Raw genomic sequence first — 25039 nt, 5'->3', positions numbered from 1 at the left:
GCTAATGAGAGTGATTAAAGTGTAAAACAGCATCTTCTTCCATTTGAATTATGAGATAAGGATTCGATTCAATATTTCAGGAAGGAAACTGCTTTCTTTCCATTGACTGTTTTGCAAAAGGATGAGCTTTGAAAATTAGGTCAGTGAGCTGGATTATTTGCTTAAGCCTACAAAAATGAAGGTAAAGCTGAGACACTTCAACAAAGATTCTGAAAATAATGGGGAAAAAAGGTTGCTGAGACATTAAATCTGAAGCTGAGCACTTGCCAGGTAATGCCACATTTTTGCTTGTGTTTCTCTGCGAGTTGTTTCATTGTAACAAACTGTGATGCAACACAGAAATGTGTATGTCTGATTCCTTTCTGTATGCACTGATTTTACTTCTGTCAACCTTTCTTACTTTAGTCTTTTAAGTTATAAAACATAGGAGTAAACTAACTTAACCTATTCATTTAAAACAATTTTTGGAAAAGAAAAAAAATATCAGGATGTCTATACATGCCATGTCCAACAAATGAACCCAGTTGAGTTTTTTTTTTTAAAGTCTGTGTCAGCTTCTCACATAGCACTTCCACTGACATTAAACATAATTAGAGTGCAGATGACCACTTACTGTAAGGTGTTATCAACTGTGTGAGTGGCCTCCTGTAGAGGTGTGAATGAAGACCTTCAGAAATGAGCCACCTTAAAGTGCCATAAAGAACAGCTTGCTTTTCATAATTGTGACCATATTATTAGCCATTAAGGTTAAAGAAAAAGGCTCCAAGCATAGATATACTTAATGTTTGGGGTTAAAGCTTAGCAACTGTAATCCTGTGGGAGTCGGTGGAGCTGAAAGAATTTCACTGACAGTTTTCCAGGTTTCCTGTGAAGCTACAAAAGCAACATCTGTCGCTGATTCAATGCTCACTGCATGCTATTTTGTTACCTGTCAGACAAAGAAGGCAGACAAGTTTTGACAAGTTGCACCCTGACATGCTGCTTTCACATTATTCAAAAGAACTTGTTGCACATCTTAAAACTACAAAACTATTATTCTGAAAATGCATAAGGATGCTGTTCAAAATCTTTCCATTGCTTTAAGTGTGTGCTACTTCTGACTGGCACGACTGTATATTTATTGTAGTTATAAAGTACGTTGCCATATCAAAACAAGAGTCAAACATTTTAACTGTAACCTCGAAAAGTCATTAGGTTCACTGTGAATGAAAAGGCAAAAAGCCAGTTGGAAATTTCAACCAATGCTCATGCAAGCCCATGAGGAACCAATGCAACCTGGTTGCACAGAAATACATGAAATAACCACAACCTCTGTAACAGCAACCTCTTTCTTTTAGTTCTTGTTACATTGAGGTGGTGCAAAGACCAACGGAACTCCGTATTCATGGGGATGGCATTGAAGCAGCACGTTTAAATGTCTTAAACACGACACATTAGTGTGATTCCTGACAAAGTTTATATTTGACCTGATGAGCCATACGGTTTGGTACACAGAACCATCTGGAAAGTTGTTATTGGAAAGTGTTTGGAAAAGGCCAAACACTTTCGAAAAAATACTTGGCAGATGATTGGAGTAACCATCTGTTTATCACATCAATCATTATGTAGGTTCAACTAGCTGATCAGTGGAGCCAGTCGGTTACATCAAACTCCCTCCAAAGACACAGGAAAGGAGCAAAAGAATCTTTTTCACAGAACAAAGCCTCCATTGTCATTTGCTTTTCTTTCAATAAAGAATATATTCCCCATTTTAAGCTGCTCTTGTAGGTATTTGAAAATATCATAAAGCTAAAGCTTCTTGCTTTGAATTAGGACAGGTGAGTCCAGATGCCCGATTGCAAGTAATTCACCCTTTGATAAATGTTACCTCTTTTACATCCCCCATCTTCCTCATCTGAACAGAAGTCTTTGCCCATATATGATGCTGACATGTAATTTTAAAGTAGTGTGTGCCACCATCACATAATATTATGTTAGGAGGTTATGGTCATTTCACACATGACAACCTGCCACTAAGGTCTGGTATACAATCCTTGTGACGGCACCTGTATTGTACAAAAAGTCCAAATGACGTTTCTTTTAGCTTTAAGAAACTAAAAAGTGAGTGTCACCAGTAAAAAACGGGTTGAATCCTACAGTACAGCTGCTGTGGTGTTCACTCTGGGAACAAATGTCTCAACGAATCCAAAGCCATAGCTGATCAAGTAACATCTACTGTCAGCTTCAATGTATTTCATGAGACGCTACTGGATAGCAGAATGAATGGCTGAAATTAAACTTTTATAATTTCCTCATACATGATAATAAATCTATGGTAGAAGTGCTACTTTTTTTATACAAGAGTCGGAACTCTTTAGCATGACCACTGGAGTTGCAGAAATCAGAGAGCATCACTTTGCTTAAATTAAGACAATAAAGACTTTTGCTGTCTTAAAGTCAATGGGTGGTTAAACTCTGCTTATGATACTTCAAGCAAAGCTCTTTCAATGTTTTTCACTGACCTGAAAACACGCCAATGTCATTTACTCACTGAGCTGTGTGGAATCCCAGCTTAAGTACAATCCATCACTCTACCATTCCATAACAAGTACAAACGTGAGCACACCGAAGACAGCTTCCCTCAAGGTTAAAGGCATGTTTACTGGATTAGATGAGACACTGCAAATGAGCAAATATTTTCAAATGTTTTTTTTTTTTTTATAATCTGTTGTTTTGTATGCTATGTTATTATACATTTACATTTATATTCCATACTAATGTTAATAAGTCAGAGTACTTCTTGCAAAAGAAATGTTGATGAGATTGTTTCTGCATCAAGCAGGTGGGGTTTTATACATAAACTTAATCACATATATGTACATATTTGCTCAGTGCATGTGTTACTGTTAATTCTCACTAACCACAGCCAATTTGCACGTGTGAGAACATGACTAATATTCACACCGGGTTAACTCCTATAATAGCTGTGAAATTGTTACATTTCATAATTTGATATTTTATTCTCCATGTCAGCTCATGCATACACGATAGAAAGCTACCATTGGAAGGTATTTGTAGTACTGTATGAGTGTACAAATCTGGGACATCCAGTTAAAAGCCTCTGATATGTCAGCTGTCCACGACATAAACAAGAAGAGGAAAACAGCATTCTGAACATCCACCTAATTTGTCATTTAAACGGAGCAAATCATGCACAAACAAACAAGCAAGCACAGTCACAGGTTCACATCATAGAAAACCCCTGGCATGAGCACATTAGGATGAAAAGGGACAATTTCCATCTTTAGAAAGTAAAAAGCAATTACATTAGAAAGTATCCACATTTAGAACTAGCCCAGTTGTACCTGTAAGCCTGTGTGCACAGCCTGTAGTTCATCTTAAGCTCATTGCACATTGCGGTTTATTGTGATGACAGCAATTAAATACCCAAGTGATTTGTGCCAGTGCCAGTGGTATTATGACTTATCCTACTGTGTGCCCTGCTCTCTAGAGCTGAATGGGAACACTGTTTTAGGAATCCACTGCTGGTACTCTAGTTGAAAGCAGCATATCCACACACACAGACACACACACACACACACACACACACAAGCCCATGCTCAAAGGGTTAGCCATCAAACAGAGGATAAACCATACAAGTGGTTAACGTGACACAGGAAGACCTCTGGGGAGGCTAACATAATACACAATATTCTCACAAGCCTAAAAGCAGACAATGAATACAGGCTCTGTCCTCACGCCCAGTTTTAACACTCATCTGGGGAAATGTGTTTGTGACCACACAGTACATTACTGTATTGAGTACAACGCAAGAGACATCTTACCAAGGCCCAAATTAGAAGCAGTGGGCCACGCATGGCCAGATTTGTGCTTCATCAGCATTATCTCAATTTCTCCCCGTGGATTTCCTTCTCCCACATCCAAGCTGGGAGTTTGGTACAGTGTAGTGAAAACTTAAGCCTTGTTATATAGACTAAAAACACCAGACAGTATCATGTATGTCTAAAAAGGGACTAACAGTCCACCATTTGACTTCTCAACTAGTGTCAGTAATTAACACAAATATTGAAACAACCATGTCGTACAGCAAGTTATATGATCTTAACAATTATTTTGTCCATGTATGGATGGAAGTTTCAGACAACAGATATCATCACAATGTAAGATGGGGAATCTGCATTTACAGGACTGAATCAATGACAAATAAATTAGGATTTATCAAAACTTGACCGCAGCAAAAATGTGTTTTTGAAGCCATCCAAAGTAGTTATTGAAAAGTAGTTATTAAAAAAAAAAAAAGAAGAATCACATTTGTTCTACATGAAATATGTATGTGATGGAAAAGCCCACTTGTATGCATCCGTTTTCCGAACCACGAGCAGGAAAGACTATGGAAATAACACTTACCTTGGAGGATGGAGAAATGGATTTCCTTTGTGTTTTTGCAAGTGTGCGAGCATGTACAGTCCCCATAACGTAATCTACAAATGTCATATTAAGACTAAGCTTAAGGCAAGGCAAGCTGTGAATATGGTTTGAGGAAATTTCACCGAACTGAATTATATTCAGTGTAATATCATCTGAGATATGGCTCTGCATGTGCAAGTATGTGTGTGTGAAGGATATAAACGTAGACCTATATATCACACAGCTTTAAGGCCAATTTATGGTTTCCTTATCCATCTACACAGACTTGATGGTACGCACATCCTTTCCCATTCATACATACTACATTGCAGGAGTGAGTCATTCAATCTCAGAGCATTTCAGGCATAGGCATTAGAGTCACCTGAGTATCCTCACAGACATACTCTTGTGGTGAAAAGTACATTTGTCGAATGGGGTAAATCTTCTTCCACAGCCTGTCCTCAGACTAAGTGCTGATGTATTGTTTCCCTGGCTTACATGCATTTGGGACACGTCCAGTTCATTCACTTTGTGTGATCACTTGAGGATCCCCTCAGCTCCATTTTTAATTCATGAGAAGTGCAGTTTATGCAGACAAATCTGGATACACAAATGTGGAAACCATGAATTAGCCTTTAAACTCGTAGCAGCAGAAAATTACAAATATATCAGCGCAGAATGATTCCTCACACCTTGCATCAACTGGTCAGCTTGAAAACTTACCTGCTAAGATGGCGCTTCAGATGTACATGATATGAGATAACATCTAACATAACACAATAGCTGCTAATTGGTGTGGAGAACTTTGCTCCAAACTAGAACTAATGACCCAGTAAATGTCAAAACAAATGCAGACTATATTGAAATTAGAAATTAATATCATATTGCTTGAATTTCATAACATCCCCTGTTACTTTTTAAATTAGCAACAACAAATGATTGAATGTTATGATGAAATTAGCCATCCACACATATTACCACTAAAGTACATCACAATATGAAAAGCTATCATAACATAAAAGAATCAAAGTTTTACCTTGTATGCTCAGTAGGGACCTGAGAAGCCAAGTTTCTCCTCTCTGCCCTGAGGAGGAGAGTCAAATGGGAAAGATCAGAAGTCCACTTACCCCTCAGGGAGAAGAGGTGAGGATCACAGCCAGGATGGGAGGCCCACAACACTATGATGAAGACTCACGCGCAACCTCAAAACCCATGATTTAAACTAAAAAAAAGTATAAACTCCTGGGAGCTGGTAGTGTATTGGAACTAGGGCAGTAACTACTGTGTTCTGATGCCCATATGAGTCTAATTTATGATTCCCATGCGTCAAGCTGAAAAGAGCAGGTGACACAGCTAAACATGTGATCGCAAAGCAAGAGCAGCACCTACCTTGAAAATCTTTAAATTAATTGTTTGTGGAAAAAAAAAGAAAAGAAAAATACTTGTCGGTGACCTTATATACATCGCATGAGTATATAATGCCACAAATACTGCTACAAAGTTCAGTGATTTTGAAGAATCAAAAAGGATAGTACCTTTACTTTTACCTATGAGATTTGATGAAATGTTCCATGAAGAAAGCAGATTCCAGACAAAAAGGGAGAACAAAGGGAGAGGAGACACCAATAAGTGTCATGGTAAAGTTGGAGAAAGACTGATGAGAGAGGATAGAGGCTTGATGGCTACAAATATGTGCAAATATAAGAGTGGAAATGGGGAGTGTAATAATAAAAACAACACTTCAAATCCCTGCTCTGCCACAAAATGACTATATGTAGTACCTCACAAATGGAAAGCTCAATATAGAATAGATAGACCGTCTGTGCAGATGCTTGCTGCATGCGTTATAGAAGCACAGATGAGGATTAACTTAAAAAGTCAGTGAGCGATTTTCCAATACCATGCATTACATTCAAACAATGTGAATGCAAGTGCTGTTTTACTTGAACCACCACCATTACAAAAAAAAGGAAGTTAAATTAGAAAATGAATAATTGAAAGGATAAAAATATAGGGACGAATGGCATGGCTATTTTACAGAGCGTGGAATCGAAAGGCAGATGAGCTTGAAAAAAGGTCAAATGAAAAATAAAGTTAGTGAGAGACTAAAAGTCATTGAGGTCATTCAATACAATTGAACTGACGGCAGTCCATATCTGAAGCTTCAAGCCAGCGTATGAGTTAAGGGCACAGATGTTTCTGAGCACAATGGGAACAGGAGGAACACTGGAGGAATGGTGGGAAACGGAATAGAGCCCATACCTTGGTCGCCCATCATCAGGTGTGCCAGACCTTAAAGGAAAACAAGAGCACAGTCAGCAGAGAACAAGGGATCATGGGAAACTGTGTGACACTGGCATGCAGGCATCTCTTTCAAAGTAGATGTCTGTGTTACTTGAGGAGTATTGGGATTAGGGAAAATTGGGGTGGAGAGAAGGAGGAGGATGCACAAACAAGGTTAGCCACATGAGCATTTGGTCAACCAATGCAGGTTGCAATGCATCATCAGCAACTTACTACAAATCATTCAGAAACTTAAATTCAGGTTGACCTTTCACCTCTAAGATAACCATCCCAACAGGACACTGTAAAGTGCAATATCTGCTCACAAATATTAACTTTTTTGTGTGTGTTTTCTCAACATTCCCACTTGCAAATTACAAGTTTTAAAAAAAATAAATAAATAAAGGTAATTGCATATGAAGTGGTTGCTGTTTTACGAACAGTTTAATTGTATTCCATTGTTTCAATCACAGTTAAATAATTCATTAGTAATAACCACTGAACTTAATATACGAAACAAACATCCGTGTCATAATTGGTAGGTAATTGCAATAAAACATATTCAGCGATACCTGACAAATGCTGGAAATGGTAACATTTATTTGTTATAATCAAGTCTGCATGCCAGCTAACTGGGCAGCTAATGGAAGCTAGCTGTTTGGAAGGGGTTTTATCTGTGGATAGAGTAAATGGAGGGCTTTCTGCTGAACATTTATCATTGTGATTTGCTTGCTGTTTGACAATAAGGTTAATTACAACCATAGATTAGCAATAATATTCTTAATTTGGAATATAAAAACAAGCAAAGGTACTCTTTGGTACACTCTGTCATTCTATATAAGGTTCTCTCTAATTGCCCTTTTTGAAGTGCCCTGATATGACAATTGTTATGATTTGGCTCTATATAAAAACTCTCTATATAAACTGAATTAGATTGAATAAAAAATTCAGCCAGTCAAATATTTGTTAAGCATCTAAACACAAACTGCACTCCTGAAAAGGGCAAGAAATATCATATCAGCTAGTCCTCATATCATTTTTAGCTAAGGATGTCTCTTTTTTTGGACCTGTGATGTTTATCTGTAAATCCTGGATATAGTATGTATATACTTATTTAAATGGAATACATAACATGCTTTAAAACCAGAAAATTATTTATGGAATGGGAATTATAAAAATGTTTTTCATTGGTACATTGTTTTGGTTGTAATAGTTATAGCCATATTGGAAAATTAACTAAATGGAATTACACACAACTAAAAAAAAATTTAAAATAAACACAACAATAGGTATTGGATTAATCACACTTACCACTCCAGTTACATCGATACCTTCACCGTTATACAACATTTGCTTACATTTATTTGAGAAGCCTCAGCCAAGACAGATGGCATACAAAAAATTTGCCAGACCCAGTGTCAATATTGAAAATACCCACCTTCAGTATAGTTGTCTTCTGGAAGCACAGACAGGCAAAGAGAGAAAGAGGAAGATATTCATTAAGCAGCATGCAGACTAGTACTGGCCACTGCATGTCGTCGCCATGCAAGGCATTAAACATCACATGCAAGTGACCTATTGCAACCCCTGCATCGGAAATACTGATTTATGCATAGGACCTCAATTTGTTGCCCCTATCCTCAACCCTAGGCCGTTTTTTTTTTTTTCATTGCACTGACCTGGAATACAGGACAGAGTTGAGAGAACCCTTCTGAATACTTGATTTAATGGCAAAGGAGTAAAATCTTTCAAGCAAGTCTTAAAACTGGCATCACAGTTAAATGATTTAGGAACCAGTATTGATCAAGAGGTATAAAATGGCAGTGAGGTAAAGAACATTATTTCTTGAGACTGGTTCATCCTGTTAAGTTAGGGTCATTAAATCTTTTATCTATCTGACTTCTCTTTAAACATGACTGACACATAGCTTGTGGTATCAACAACTATTTGCTTTAAAAGGCTCAACAAAACCTATGTATAGCAATTGTTTTTATCGTAAATGAAAACCTGCTCTAAGTGACAAAATGCACTGCAAGAGAATATAACCAAAATAAACAGACTTGGCTATGATAAAGCAACACCTCTAAAGTTTCAGAACAGGCAGTAGGGTCTCGTGTTACTGGAAATCCATTCAGGTGATTCGGTCATAGCACTGACGGCAAAGACGAGTGAGCATATATCAGCAGTGCAAAAGGAGATTACCACCCAAATGAAATTGCCCTGACAGAAATTTTGGCAATCAAGGTGAGTTTTGTGTGAAGTCTGTCACTCTAATAAAATAGATAGAAATAACAATTACATGTTGGTAAAGTAATACCAAATAGGTGAGATAAGAGTCATGCCGGCAGTGGGAAAATAAATTGGTTTGACAAAATGATGTGACTGGAAACATGCAAAAATAATTGCCTAAAATAACACTGCCTATAAAAAGGAAAAAATATAGTCTGTCAGCAGGTCTATTTAGCATTCAGTGCTTAAATATTAATACCATAATTGGAGACTTACAGGATATTGTAGAAGATATGGCAAGAGAAGAACAAGCTTGATGAGATTATATCTTTTCGAGTTTTGACAGTGATGGACTTAAATCATAAAGACATTAGCATGCAATGTCCGGTTTATATTTACACACATGGAAACTGGTCCTGTAATCAATCCAGTTACTATAACCATGCAACCATGATTTTTTTTTTCTGCAAAATAAATTCCTACCTCTTCAAACTGGCTTCTTGCCCAGAATTAAGCGGTTTTTATTTTGACCCCAAACTTACCATCACCACTGGATCCCCTTCCAAATCAGACACCATGCACAGAATATATCCAAATTATCAATTATAAGGCAATTAATCACTGCTTTGGTAAACATGACAACACCAATTCTGTAAAATTTAGCGAGATTTAATTTTCTTTGCACATTTTCTGATGGCGTTTTCTTAATGTAAAAAAATTCTCATGAAGTATCATGAACACAGTAGTGCCTCATTTATCCAAGCCCTTTAATGCAAATTACACACGCTTTACATTTAATTTGGATTAGTTTGATTAACACTGACGGAAACGTGTGCGCATTTGAGGAGTCTTTTCCAATTAAATCAACGGGGCTTTTAGATAAAAGAGATTCTATTGTCAGAGAGTACACAAGCATGCATATTGTTCACAAAAAAAAGGTTTGCTTGATGATGAGAAGCACGCTGCTGAAAAAAAACATTCTTAGAAGGCAGGCATGAAGCTGGCAGTTGCAAAAAGACCACATGAGAAAAGTGAAAGAAACATTTGCTGATGTCAAGACCCCAAAGATGTTGACAAATTTTGTGACAATAAGCGATAACTTTCCTATTGTACTGAGGTGTAATTGTAGTCTTCATTGCCATACACTTAAATTTAATGAGTGACCAGTGAAGGAGGACAACCTAAAAGTTTAGACTGTGTGCAAGGTTATTATGGAATTAACACCGTGTTTTAGTGATTTCCTTTCCCTTGAAAAATTAAAACAGTAAAGCCCAGTTTAAAGGAGCAATTATTAATTATTCTTGCTATTTAAGTACAACTGTAGAGGCATGTGGCATTTAGTGCCTTTATATTAAATCTCATCTGAGCACATTATCCTCAAATAATTTGAAACCCCTACTGGGCAAATAAGAATGCTAATGTGAACAGCTAGTTTTTGATTGTGATGCATTAAACTAGAGGAAATAGCTGCTCGCTGAATGTGATTTGATAAAAGACTACACTATAATCATTTATGCAAACTGTGTCAGGTAGTGTTGGCAAGTCTCACAAAGTGAAATTTAAGCAACCTGCAGGGGCCACACGAAATGTGGTTTCATTTGGATGTGTTCAGGGGAAAATAAGCTTTTCTTTAACAGCAGTATCACCTGACAGCAACCATTAAAACAAGCCCCCTATCACTCTCACTCACACACACACGCGCACACTCACATTTCTTTCACAAATGTACCCAGCTGGTTACATTCTAATCCAGAGTCGTAAATCCGTTTAATCCCCTTGACAAAGTGATCCCAGTGCTATTGTGCTGGTAACACTACACCAAAATGCACTCAACTGTCTACCAAACGATTTGCATCTCTGATGGTCTTATGCTGTTGATCATGCACATGGTGTATGGCTCATGGAACATAATTACATCACTATTCAAGTTGATGCCTCACTGAATGAAACATCTGGTGTGTGACAACCAAGGTAAAAAACAGGGATGAGTTGATTTTCTTTTTCACTTTGCTACATGCACTCATAATTCTGACACATCAACTCAGTTGTGGTTCTCTGATGGTGAACTCGCTCTGTGACAAATGTTCAAAGCTAAAGTGACAGAGCATACAGTCGACAGAAAAACTAGCTCTGCACAGTCTACTATTATTCAAGATATCATCAGCCAGCTGGACAAAAATGCCATTACGACACACGCATGTCTGTCCTGCTGTGTGTCTGGATGGAGTTGGCCGAAGAGACATGGCAAGAGTAAGGGGGAGTCTGGGAGCCATCTCACACGAAGAAACATGTGTCACATCACTAGACACGAAATCCAGCTAAATATTTAATCCATTTTTCTCCGCCATTAAACAATTTTCAAGATTTTGTCTGCCTGAATCAACATTTGTCATCTATTCTTAATTTTATCATCAAACTGTGCATTGTGATTGTTGAAATTATATTTAATATATCTATCCCAGTTTTGAATTACTTAACAAGCATTCCCTACTATAAAGAAATGGAAAAGTAACACAAATCTAATGAAATAGTTTCTACTTCTGTGTGTTTTCTACAGTCATATTTATAGTCTCTTGTGTGTCGACACTTTTGAAACGGAGTCAAAAACATGAAGCTCTGTGCTCTCAAATAATGTATATTTGTAACATCTGGGCACAGATTCAACTGCATGTGATCACATTTAAGCTAACTTCCTCCATCCACCTCCTAGCTTATATTCTGATTTCTGTTACTATGACATACAATATGAAAATACATATATCTGTTTCACCATGAACTGTCTTAGAAAAATTAGGTACAGTAATGGCAAAGCATAGATTGACTTCCAGCAGCTGGAAAACAAATGCATTTTCTTTTTTTAACTGTTGATTTATTTTTTTTCAATTACAAAACTCTGCATCCATATTTCATGCAGACATTATTTATGGCACATTGTTCTGGCGTACAGCATTGTGCTTATTTGGTAGACTGCTCAATTAGTATGTGACAAAGTCACTTAAAAAGGGTATGATTGCAAGAGAAATATGTAATCTGTATTTCCACTATAATTACATAACATAATATGTAAAATTGTGCTCCATGTTATGAATAATTAAGCAACCGACACTTGTTAACAAAAGCAACTCATTTTTAAAGATACAAACAGTAGTTAATCATGAAAGTGCTGCCTTGAAAAAGAAGGTCAGGTGCAAAGTTGCATTCACAAAAACCTGAAATTTAAATCTGTACTAATAAAAGAAATTAATTTGGACATCTGGACATTTTTCTTTAAAGGAAACTAAGTGATGTGCTTCTATAAATGGCTGTAAGAGATAAAATTTCCAAAGGACCCTGCAATCAGATGCTGGTAAACTGCACATAATAAGCAACAATTCCATCTACAGTATGAAACATGGAAAATGTTTAGGGAAATATATCAGCAAATATTGAAGTGGAGGGCTTTTGCTAATAAGGTACAGAATTCTGCTCACAATATATCACAATATACTGAACAATTGTATTTTGGTTGAACAAGGACCTTTCTGATAATTACAAGAGCAACATTTTATATACACTGGTGACCTCTTACTAAAGACCTTATATTCCTATGATACAACTCCAACATGTCACCATACGACCAAACAAAAATGTCCTCTTCTTTCAAACACCAAATGTCCTACACAAAAGCAGTCCAAGCAGTAACACCATGGTGATGTCATATGGGCTGTTAATACAGACTTTGAAGAGCTGTCCACTGAAGTGCTGACCTGTGTTTACAGGTCTATAATATGTACGGGTAATACTGCTCCCTGACTGTGATTACATGTGAATGTGTGAAATTAGTTGAATCCCACCATGTATTCCTATAAATAGCATTTACAACTAAGAACTCTCTATATGTAAACAATTGTACAGTTAAACACCACATTTCTTTTGGGTCATGTGTGTACAATTTCATAATGAAAACAGTAAAAATCAGAATTAATTTAAATGTATCAAACAAAAACAATAAAACCACAATTTACACAACAAAATCGCACAACGTAAAAGAGCCCAGGTACTAAACTGGCTTGCGTGCAGTGAGCAGCTGAAATCCTACAGTATGAGAGATTTGGAAAATATTTTTTTTCTTTCATCTACATTTTTTTGGAAACAGGGTTAAAAAAAAAAAAACCCTTTTCCTAAATCCCTTGTCGTGCAAAAGCCTTGCTTAAACAGCCGGAGATACCTGAAAATTGTTTTGCTGTTAAATTACAATTTCAACCAAATCGAGAGTAATGAGCATAAGTGAGGGTTCATCTCTTTGTTTCACCATCTAAACCGACTGCATCTATCAAACAGAGGATTATTAGTTACACTGCATAGGTCACTAACTCCCCATTATCCTCCACAAGTAACAGTAACAATGAGGAGTGAGGAAATGGGCTGAGCGACCAGCCACTCTCACAGAAACTAACCACAGCTGTGGATAATTATATTCTTGCCAATTCCCACTCTCCATGTCTTATTGGTGCCACATTTTGGCTTTCAAAGCAATTTTCTCTTCATCTTAGCTTTTTTGCACAATTACTCCATGGGCACTGCATGGAATCCCCAAATGGGAGAGTATACAAAAAGCTAACTCCTTAGGAGTTCAATGAAAAGAATTTGTCATTTCCTGTCAGAAAATTACTAACAGCATAGTTACTGATGGCAAAGAACAAGCTAAAAGAAGACAGGTGGCCTCTGACGGCTAAGAAGATCAACTTTCCTCTTTATTGTTAATGTGCTTCAGATATGCTGGTTAGCAGCTCCCTTTTCTTCCTGTTTCACCATTCTTTCGATGTTTGCACTAGGAAACATTAAACTACAACTAGAGGATTCTTTTTAATAATCAGACATTTCTGTCTGCCTAATGGTAAATAACAGCAAATTCTCAAGTGTAGATTGTTTTTAAGGAAGATAATCAATAAAGCTCTAATTGCCAACGTTTAGTCACGTATACTTTAAATTGCTTACTTTCTCGTGGGAAATCGATATGTGCAAAGTATTTGTGTAATATTTGCCACTTTCTCAGACAGCGTTAGTGTTTTTGGTTTAATATCTCTTATTATGCTGCTACTCTGAGACTCTCTGGACAGATGGTGTGTGGACATTATAGTCCTATCCAGATATTTCAAAAGAGCTAAAAGTCAGAGAGGATTGTGTGAGCAGATGTGCTGAAGACCTTTCCATTCTTTTACATCTTATGGGTTGGAATGATCCAACAGGATAATCAGAGCAGCTTATAAAGAAGTTCTAATAACCATAATCCCAGGATTGACGATATCTAGGATAGTATTACAGATGTGGAGTCAATCTTTTTTGTGAGTATTAGGATTCACAGGAGAATTAAGAAATCAATGCAAACAGCAAGTTTGTAAGTATGGGTTCAGCATATTTGTAACTTATTGTCACGTAGCTCACAGTTTAATGTGAAAGCAATGCCTATGAATGTAGCTAAATGTGCACAGCAGTTATTCAAGGAAACTCGCAGCTTCATCTTCCACTGTTGACATGTGACAAATCCCTATCTGAAGAGTGACTCTTCAGCTTAAGTTTAAGAAAAAAAAACTTTAAAAAAGCATACTGAGCATTAAATACAGCTTAGCTTTAAGCACTGGTATATTAAACCACATCCACTTCCATTATAATGACAAAAAATACAAAACTGTGGGTTCCCACTGAAAATGCAACCTCTGATCTATACTACTGGTAGGTACTGTTTGAAGATGTGAAGAAGACGTGGTTTCCTTTTTTTGTAACAATCTTAAATTGTTACACATACTAAACTAAACTGAAGCCAAGGCAAGTTTATTTATGAATTATTCAGTTACTAATGAATTGCAAAGCGTTTAACTTAACTCAGAGGTCTTTATATAGTGCCTAAAGGACAACAGTATAACCCAAAGTGCCTTCAAGAGCAAAGGCAAGACTTACACATTTGCAGCCAAGACAAAAAGATTAAAAGAAAATAAATATAAAAGCATTTAGATTAGCCATAAATCCAAATCATAAGTCCAAGATATACAAATAGAAAAGATAACAAGCTATATTAAAGCAAGTAGCCCACATGTATATCAATTAATTCAAAGTCATGAAACTTGTCTCTGAAAACTAGTTTGTCTTTGCTCTGTAATTAGCACTAATTTAGCACTAATCAGCACTAATGGATTCAAATTGTGAGCTCTTACAGCTTATTTTTAGTATTTCAGATGACTCGTGTGACCAACAAAACCAAACTAGAAGCATCAAAAGTTACTAATTTTCAAAGCGAGAACATCATCATCTGCTTGGAATCTATATTTGTGTACAGGACACTAAACCATCCAATAATTAATTTGAAATATTCTTTTACGCCAATAACGGGTGTAAATGAGGAGCTTTGCTCTGTGACACAATGAAAAAAGATCTGTTTAAAGCCAGAATTATTTTAGATCTCATTAGACATATTCATAGAACTGGTTTAGATTTCAGAGCATGTAATCAATGAGTGATGCATCTCATGATATATCATAAGCTCCATATGACAGCTTAACCTAGTCCAATAAGAAACATGCTGTAAAGCTCAGTTTAATTTGAGTGTCTGTGTGTATATGAGCGAGACGCAGATATCCGGGTGTGTTTATTTGTGCTACGGGACGAGTTGCGTTAAAGGAGGAGTTTGGTGTCAAAGAATTTCACAAACACCCTTTGACAGTCAGGAGCAAATGTATTTAAACAAGGCAAAAATCCTTAACGCAAATCCCACTAAGCTTTTGATCCCAATATCTGTCTTTGGACTCAGAAACAGCAGTATACTATTAATCTGCTTTTGTCTGAGTGAAGCTGCATGAGGCCTTTGGACAGAACGACACACTCAGAGATACAGTACAGTCACACGATTTGCAACATTAAAACATACATGCTTGAAAGAGAGTGGTCCTTCACATTAAGAATTCATCTACGTATACACTATATTTCACTGTAATTTGACTCACATCTGAACAAGAAGAACACCCCTAAATACTGAAAGTGATCTTAAATTAAATTGAATGGGTTCGTCCTTATCCTCCTGCTCTGTCTTGGCAGAGGAATTGCAGAGTAGAGCTATTTTTTTAAGGTAACCCTAATTCTTACTGAATAAATGTATTTATTGTACTCTTTCCATGTTAATTTTGGTAGTCAAGGTGATTATTTTACAGTCTATTTATAAATTCTTCACTGTAAAAAGCCTGCACACAAGTTTGCATGAGTCACTCTTCTTTTATATCAAATGTTCGTCCAAATGTCCACACTAGACTGATGAAAATCACCACAGATTATATCAACATATCCATAGCAAGAAGCCAACCAAATATAGCCAGTGCGACTATCAGCACATGCATGACAATATCAAGATTCTATTCTTTTGTTGCTTCCTTGGGGGATACAACAAAGCCAGAGCCGAAAAAAACAACAGAAATGTAACATTGAATTAAATAATATAGAAACACATACAAAACACATAAAAAAATAGAAAGAGACAGCCTTGGACTGTGTACTTGAGAAGAAGAAACAACATTCCTGCAATAGTCAAGATAGCCAATATGAAATCACTGATCTTCTACTCTAAGGATGGTGACAATACCACTATGCCAACCAGCCAGCGACTGAGGTTGCATCTTGGAACTCTACAATATCAATAGGACATTAAGAGCCTTCATTAAGAACTCGATGGGACTGTGAAGGACAACCCTGGAGGCCAAATCAAAGTCAAATGCACAAGTAACTATCAAGCATATCATCTATCAAGGAGTTGCTCTCCCCATGCTGCTGTTCTACACAGGACTGAACCCCTTCACCAGATAGATAGATGTAGATATAGATGTATGCCAGGACTGAGCAAGACATCGACTGATCAACTTCACCAGGATGTACAGCAAAAACATTGAAATATCATTGAGATTAGTCAAATGTGGCCAGTATTATAAAAGAAAAGCAAAATAATCATACCTGACAGGGTTCAACTACCAGAAGGCTACATAGTAAATGTTGACAACTGAATGAATACCTTGGGGACCAACAGGCAGACCACAAACATGTAGAGGTTGTAAGGAAGTCAACCACTACAAAGTACCTAGGTCTTGACAAATCAGCTGAATGGGAAGAACAAAGTCCGAGTTATCAACATGAATGCCCTGCCGGTAACACATATTTCCATTTTGTCCATTTACGTTGTGTTGACATTGTGTGTAGTTAAGTGCAGTTATATGACTTTGTTATGTTGGGTGTTTTCCGTTTGCTGTATTCAAGTTCCCTGAGACTTGGTCTATCAAAGCCATGAGGCATTATCAATCCCAAAATCATTATGCTGTGAAGTGTCACTATCCATTGTATCAGTGTACTACTGCTTACATGACAAAATTATTTATTCTGATGCAATTGCAGTTCTCCTTTTAGCACTATTTCTTTTACAAGACACGCATTCTTATCCTGATGTCTAATTAGTAGGAGTGTGAAATTAAATCCATATGAATTTGAACCTGTGTTAAACATAAAAGATGTATTTAGCTGACCTCTGGATTACATAAAATGTATCATAATCTTGTCAACTGCATGAACCTAAAATTAAATTAAGCTGATGTTTTGGCTGCAGAGTCAATAGTGCAATATTTCTATATAACATGACAGTAAAATGGATGGACTGGCGACCTGTCCTGGGTGTACTCTGCCTCTCGCCCAATGATGGCAGGGATAGGATGCAGAGTCTGCATTACACTTAAACAGTGGCCCACACACCAGATGATCCACTCGTAACAGCAAAGGTGTCTCATATGTGCACCCTCTTTGCCTTGCAAAGTTAAATCAAGTAGCCTACAATATGCCCAACAATCAATGCTAACACAGTTTGCAACTGATTATCAAATTATCTGAATTTTGTAAGAAAGACAAAAGTCAGAAGACTATTCATCAAGTCCAGAAGTCACACAACATATCTAAGAACAGTCTGGTGAGATGTCATGGTGAATATTTGGAGGCTAATACCATTCATCCATCTATTCATTTTCTATACCCTCTGAATCCAATGAAGGGTTGTAGGGGAGTTAGAGCCTGGCAGCCATTGGGCGAGAGGTGGGGTACACCCTAGACAGATCACCAGTTGAGGCTAATGCCGCTAGCTAAAGTAACAGCAACATTACAAGTTAAAGACAAAATTTGGATTTAAGGAAATTGAATAATCTATTCTCCAATTTATTCCTAAAGATTTCTGATGTTGCTGTGTGCTTAAGAACAAAAGCTTTCATGGCATAATACTAGCATAAACATCAACTTAAACAATGCCCACTGGTGTGTAATTCACAGACAAATGCTTGCCTGTATTGTATATCAGAGTAGAAAACAAAATCAAACAAGAACTACGAAATATGTTGCAACTTTCAAATTCTATGCTATGAAGTACCAAACATACTTGTAATTCTTTGGTCTTTCAAATTAGATTTATCTATTTAAAGATACCCAACCAATGTCACAAAAATGAAATGCACCATACCGGGTGTATCTACTACAGGTTAAGAACTAGGTCAAGAAACTTTTTCTCTACCTGTTATTACGCACATACTGTATTCACCAAAACCAAATTAATTTTACATGAAAAATGACCGTTATGCTGTATTTCGATAGTGTGTGGTGCAGTGATATAGCAGTCCCTCTGTTTTTGTGTAATGGTTTTCATACAGTTGTCCTCCCATGTCATTTGTGCAATGAGCATTTGAACTTAATTGAACTTTTACAAATGTTCCTCTCTGACACCTCATCATCCAATCTGCACATCTGTTGTTGATACTAAAAACCATAATGGAAGTTCAACAGCTGTGGCAGAGGGCTGGGGCGAGACAGAAAACCAAAACTGTGATTTGAGAGGTTTGTGTTATAGAGTCTGTCTCATTTGAGAATGGTATCATCAGCGATTATCAGTTTTCAACAGTCCTGGTCACCATCAGCCTGCAAAACAAGCAACCGAGTGAGCATTCCATTTCGCTGATAAAGGGTTTGTAGACAGTTCTTAACACAGTCACAACTCCGAATTATTGCTAAAGTTGCTTTGAAGTTGCTCAAAGAGTAAAGTGTTTTGCAAATAATATGCCATAGCCAACTGTTACTCACATTTTTAAATTAAGTAAAGTAAAAAAAGGAGCTCTTTTTGCTATCCATATCTTATTCCAAAGGAATTCATACCAAATGAAGTTAGAGCTAATGACTCAAAATTGTGGTGTAAATTACAACCTCAAATCTAATTGAGGGGTTGTCAAAGTCACAATTTTCAAATTTTACCTGCAGTATATTTCATGAAAAAATTCTAAAGCCACTGATTAAAATGAAATTGGGTGACACAGACCTAATTAAGGAACCAAAGACATAACAAGCATAAAAGAGACCAATGATACATGGATCGAAAAATGCTTTCCCTCAGTAGCAACATGTAAAAATCAGGCAGCAACCTGTTATTAAACCTGTCAACTGAAGAAGTACTGACGGTACTAGTTTTAATTAAATGTCCTGTTGCTAATTCAAACATTGCTGATCAGCATAGATGGATGCATGTTGGGGTGGTGGTTAGCACTGTTGCTTCACAGCAAAAAAGTTTCTGGTTTGAATCTTGGCTGGGGCCTATCTGTCTGGAGTTTGCATGCTCTACCTTTGTTAGATTGATGGTGGTTCCAAATTTACCCTGGGATTGAGAGTAAGCACGAATGGTTGTTTGACTCGTTTATCTGTGTTGATCCTACGATGGACAGGACACTGGCACAGGGTGCACCCTGCCTCTTGCCCAACGGCAAAGGATAGATGAATAATCAGCATGGACAGTTAATTAGAATTAATGTAACGAATGCTATGTCTTGTACAAATGTCTTTGTATACAGATATATAAGATTATTCAATCAGGTTCACACCATGACTTGTTAAAAGATATTCAGGGAAATTCCTCAGTTTGTCATTTTCTAAAAATTATATATTTAAGTTTGAATATGGACTCTAAAATTGTCCTTAGGAGTGAGTGTGAGCGTGCATGGTTGTTTGTCTCTGTGTGGCCCTGTGATGGATTGGCGACCTGTCCAGGGTGTACCCTGCCTCTCACCCGATGACCACCGGGATAGGCTCCCCCCCCCCCCCCCCCCCCCCCCCCCACAACCCGACCGACGGATTAAGCGGGTATAGAAAATGGATGGATGGATTTTGAATATGCTCCTGAAACAAAAATCTACCAAGAACAGGTTAAAAAAAAATAAAAGACTGTAATAACAATTCAAAGTTGTGTGTCTTTTGCGTAGATGATGTTACAGTTCATTCCCTCCTTAATTACTGTGGCAGCTCTGTGTTCAATGTTTTAATATTTTTATACAGATGATCTACGATTTCAAATGTGAAATTTGGTGTGACATAAATTCTCTTACTACATACATAATACTGTGTCATCATGCATTAGCAGCTAAATTATAGACCACTAGTTATGTTTGTCCAGTAATGAGAAAAGTTTTCAATTTTCGACGAAATTAGTTTTAGGGTATTTGTATTTAAAAGCTTCAAGAAGCTATGTCATAAATCATAGTGCAAGGCAGTCATTGTGCTGAGACATTATAAGCTACTCTGTGAATTGCATCATACAAACAATAATACAAAATGAGAACTTAAATGCTGTGTGGTCCAAGTTGAGGTCTGCTCCACTTTCTCACCTGAAGTGATTTATGGTTAGTTAATGTATGATGAAACAAACAACATTATTCCATTTTATCCGGATGAAATATGAAGCCATGGAAAGCATTTATGTTATTTCTCTAATGCAACACAAAAGGACAGATTCGGGGAACTTTCTGACCACAGAACAGTGCATTTAAATAATTGTTTTAACCGATCAAAGGGATTTGTGCATGAGTGTGCGTGTCTGTGTGCGTGAGAGGTCATGTTTTTTGCATGCATGTGGTTGGACAGGGGAGAGTTGACAGGTCTGGTGGCAAATCCTATAATCCTTTCATCTGATCAAAGTAATACAACAGCTTTAAAATTATTCAATGGAAGTTTTAAACTTCAATGTACTTAATAGTCACATCCTTGCATAGACATTAGGTACACTATGGAAAATGAGGACAGTTTCTGCTGTCTTTGTAATTAAATTTGGCTTTTACTCTGAAATGGGATAAGACCCTATCTTTATTCACTATTTTAAAGTTATGGTCTGATACAATATGACAGAATTCTTTCTTGCTGCAGTTGCTGCTTCCCTCCTCAGTGCAGCTCAGGATGGTGAGAGAATGAAAAAGCAAGCAACCAGATTATGTTGTCTGTGCAAAAAGTTCAGCTTTGATGAATGAGGTTTAGTTAAAACAAGTGACAAATGTCAATGAATCTCATTTGCAAAGCAGAACACTGTTTCCACAAGATGGTGTGCAATGGAGCGGCTTGGTACCTTTCTCCCTTTTCGTTCTTCTCTTGTTGTTTCTTGTCTTAACAGGCACACAGGTAGAATAACACCCCATGCTGAGACAAAATGTTCCCTTTTTTTTACATTTGAATGGGCAAGTACATTCTTTATTTATATAAGTTTAAAGCTCGGCTTGTTTATGGTTTTTACGGTGAAATGCATCATTTGACTGTGCATAATGTGAAAATGGTTCCGTAGACACAAACCAACAGAAACCTTTCACTAAACTCCACACTCCACTCAGCCCTATGGAATTTTTTACCATCTTTTAGCATATTGTTTTGACTATACAGATAAGATTTGTGTTTCAAGCTAGTCTCAGTTATTTCATCAGTCCATTCCAATAGCATCAGGCACATTTTTGGGGGATAAAAGCTACTGAGACTTAGCAACAAATTGGTTTAAACAGGTCACAATAATGTTGGTTCATGTCTGCTGGATATTTAGTTGGCCAAAATGATCTCTGCAGCAACTTTCCTTGATAAAATTGTATCAGTTTAAGTTGACAGTAATCTGTATATACACATATGTTCATCCTTCATTTTCATACCTGCCAAACAAGGCTGAATTTGGTAGTAGTGCCTTTGTAAAAGATGGACTTGTTTGTCCTTTTAAACTTTATTGCCAAAACACTTATATAAAAGTACAGAAAGATAGATTTCCAAAGGTTTTTTTAATCTTATTATTTCACGGTGGCTTTCAGATCATCACAGCAATTAGTGTGAACACCATTACCATCATAGTTGATATACAGGCTTTTTCATGGAGCCAAATTAAGTGTATTTTATGTCACTCTTGTCTTGAACTGCAAGGTTTTAACCAACTGCTGATTTCATTAGTAGCCACCCTGATTTGAAAATGTATCCCCTTCACCTGATTTCTTGGCAAATAAGACACAGTTACGAACACACAAGAAACACGTACACAAGAACTAGCCATTTCTTTCAAGGCATTAATCAAGGACATCCCCAACATAATCTTAAACAAAGTAAGATTTTGATGAAAAGTAGATATTGGATCAAGGCCATTCTTGATATTCTTGAATTGTTTTTTTTTTTTTTGTTTAAGTGAATGGTGGCAATGTTGTATATAAGTCCTATTATTTTTGCCAATTTAATATAGTATTACAATGCCGACTGTTACTTTTCAATAAAGTGGAGCTTTTTAAATAAACATATATAAAGTCGCCCAACACTGGACACTTATTAGTGAACATCATCAGGAATAGTTTTTCATATCAAGGCACGAGGTTGAATAATTCTTTTTTTAAATGAATAAAAATACAAATAAAACCTGCATGTTCTATTTACCACAAGAAAACACTGCATGTCTACAGTGCTGTATGTAGTTTTATTTTGTGTCTACGTCAATAGCAAATGACAGTTAGACATGAATATTTTATACTGCAGTGGTGAGTTATTCAATGTAGTTTTAACAAGCTTATATTGAAAAGATTCACGTGCTTTAAAGAAACAAAACAAATAAATATTAGAGATCATACAATGAAGTTTAAATCATGTGCGGTTAGGTTCTATGTTAAGATGAGACCAAAAGTCCATGTGTATTAAATAAGAAGGAAATTAAGAATGATAAAACACACACACATTTCTCCGATCTCCCAACCAACAGACCCACTCCTCCCCACCAAGCTGCCAACCTCACTGTACCTCACTAAGTCACAGTAACAAGACCCTGAACACTGTTTAATCTGAAAACAGTTGTGGTGAAAAGTAGTGGCTCAGTCATATTACAATTATTAGTTTTTATTTTCTGCTTAATTTCTTTTTTCATAATCTATGCTTGAATAGATCATGATTTTTTTTAATAAGTCCTACTTAATATTAAGCTTAAATAATCAGTGTATTAATATGCCATCACTCCTTATTGATCTGTAAACCTCACTTTGTTAGTATTTTGGTTCTACTCTGTTGCCAGTGCTACTATTCCATTGTATAAAGTTAATGATCTCACTCGTGTTTACTCCATCTAACCCACAGACGATAATTCCTGCTCTTCCATTTGAGGTAAGCCATTGGAGATGTTTCATAGGTCAACCAATCCCCACAGACCTATTTGATAAGAATGGAGGACACCTTTGGGGATGGAGAACACCTGCATGTTTTACTAATGAGGCCTTGCAGGAGATTCACTCTTTACAAAACAACTGTATTGCAGATCAATAGTATACATCGTAGAACGTAGAACTGTGACAAAAACAAAACTTTAGCCAAATGGAGGAAGGGAATGCATTACTTTTGAGCTGATAGCAACTTCACCAAAGTCGATTAACTTGTAAGATTAATCATGTTAACTCAAAAGGCCATGTTGTACTAAAAGTATGTTTCAAACTAAAGCCTTGTCTTACCTTCACTGCAGTCCTTTCCTTGGAAGCCAGTGTGAGAGCAGTCACATGTTGGTTCGTTGTTAATTAAACTGCAGACTCCTCCATTTAAGCACATGTTGGCTGTACCGCAGAGGTCCATTAGGACCCCGTCACTGTTGATCATAACAGATTCCGTGTTGTTGACCTTTACATCTGTTATCCATCCAGTGAAAGGCAGCTGATCCTTGACCACAGCCGAAGTAAGGCGCAATGCCACAGACCGTATCTCCGGTGGTATCCCGCCAACAAACAAATAGCTGAAGACAGTCATGTCTCGTCTTTTTGATTTTACCTCCACCCATTTTATCTCACTGTCCACTATTAGAGTTGTGTTCTTAAAGTTTCTCCTTATTGTGACCGTGTGCCACTGGCTGTCGTTGACTGCTGTGTCAGTTAGAACAGTTGCAGGCTCGGCACAGAAGATCGAAAAACGAAGGCTGAGTTTACCATTCAGTATGAGAAGTTCTAAAAAGTCACAAAATCCCTCATCATCGAAGTAAACTAGCAGCCCATGGGAACTCTTTGTTTTCATGTTGAAGCTCATTTCACTTTCACAACATGCATTCCACACTGGAAACCTAGCCCATTGTCCCTCAGCACCTGTAAATTCTAGACAAGTGCCTATTTCTACAAAGCAGCAAATGAGAAGCCCAAGCCATATGATATGGACACTGTGTGGCTTTTGTACAACCATTGTGTGATTATAAATTGCGTTGGCTGTGTGTAGGATTTATAGGCTCTGAATTTACTTATAAGAAACTTCTGATTAAGCAAAAAGTATGTTGGGTTAACAGTGAGAGAGTAGACTGGCATATAACTGACTGTCTACATGGACATACAACTGTGAATCGATACATCGTAAGAAAATAGATTAAAAGCTGTTACAGATTTGCACATCAGTGGGTTTAGCCAACACTTATTTTCTGGAGCAAACACCATTACTGGCCAAACATCTCACTGTTCCCGCCAAAACAGTTTGAACTCTTCAAAGGTCCTCTCTGCCATGGCTTGGTTGTAACAAAGTGACAGAGATGCAGATATCCACAGGGCACAGGCAGTATAATTTATGTAATTATGGAACAGTCCTTTCTGGTGCCAGTTAATGTTTGCACGGTTTCACTGGAGCTGAAATGACAGCCTTAATCTTCATGTTCATGCCAGCATTCTTTGGCGAGTAACTTGAAGCCTTGTTCAGGGCTTTTCACCCTGCATCCTCTGTAGCAAAGAGGGAAAATGCCATATGGAGCCACGCTGGCTGATAAGCTCAGCAAGAGAAACTGTTTGTCTATCAAGGCTGTCCT

The 25039-nt window shown here is 37.1% G+C and overlaps 1 protein-coding gene across 7 annotated transcripts in view; it reads right to left on the bottom strand.

Moving 5' to 3' along the window:
• Positions 1 to 24530, bottom strand: part of LOC140313174 (neurexin-1a-like) — a 228231-nt gene extending 203701 nt beyond the window's left edge. For 3 of the 7 annotated variants that reach the window (XM_072391177.1, XM_072391178.1, XM_072391180.1), the window contains exons 1-3: positions 23721 to 24530; positions 8129 to 8146; positions 6670 to 6699 (exon numbers count right to left, since the gene is read on the bottom strand). In XM_072391177.1, the coding sequence (XP_072247278.1) occupies positions 6670 to 6699; positions 8129 to 8146; positions 23721 to 24432 (760 nt within the window). In that variant the 5' untranslated portion in view covers positions 24433 to 24530. Of the gene's footprint in view, positions 1 to 5443; positions 5492 to 6669; positions 6700 to 8128; positions 8147 to 23720 lie in introns of all 7 variants that reach the window. The other 4 variants (XM_072391175.1, XM_072391176.1, XM_072391179.1 and 1 more) reach the window with 2 other exon arrangements.
• Between the last annotated feature and the right edge of the window lie 509 nt (positions 24531 to 25039).

Source organism: Leuresthes tenuis, unplaced genomic scaffold, assembly GCF_036924035.1.
Source record: "Leuresthes tenuis unplaced genomic scaffold, fLeuTen1.0.hap1 SCAF_8, whole genome shotgun sequence".
Lineage (NCBI taxonomy): Eukaryota > Metazoa > Chordata > Actinopteri > Atheriniformes > Atherinopsidae > Leuresthes > Leuresthes tenuis.
The sequence above is the reverse complement of the archived record's forward strand: the minus strand, read 5'-3'. Positions and strand labels throughout refer to the sequence as shown.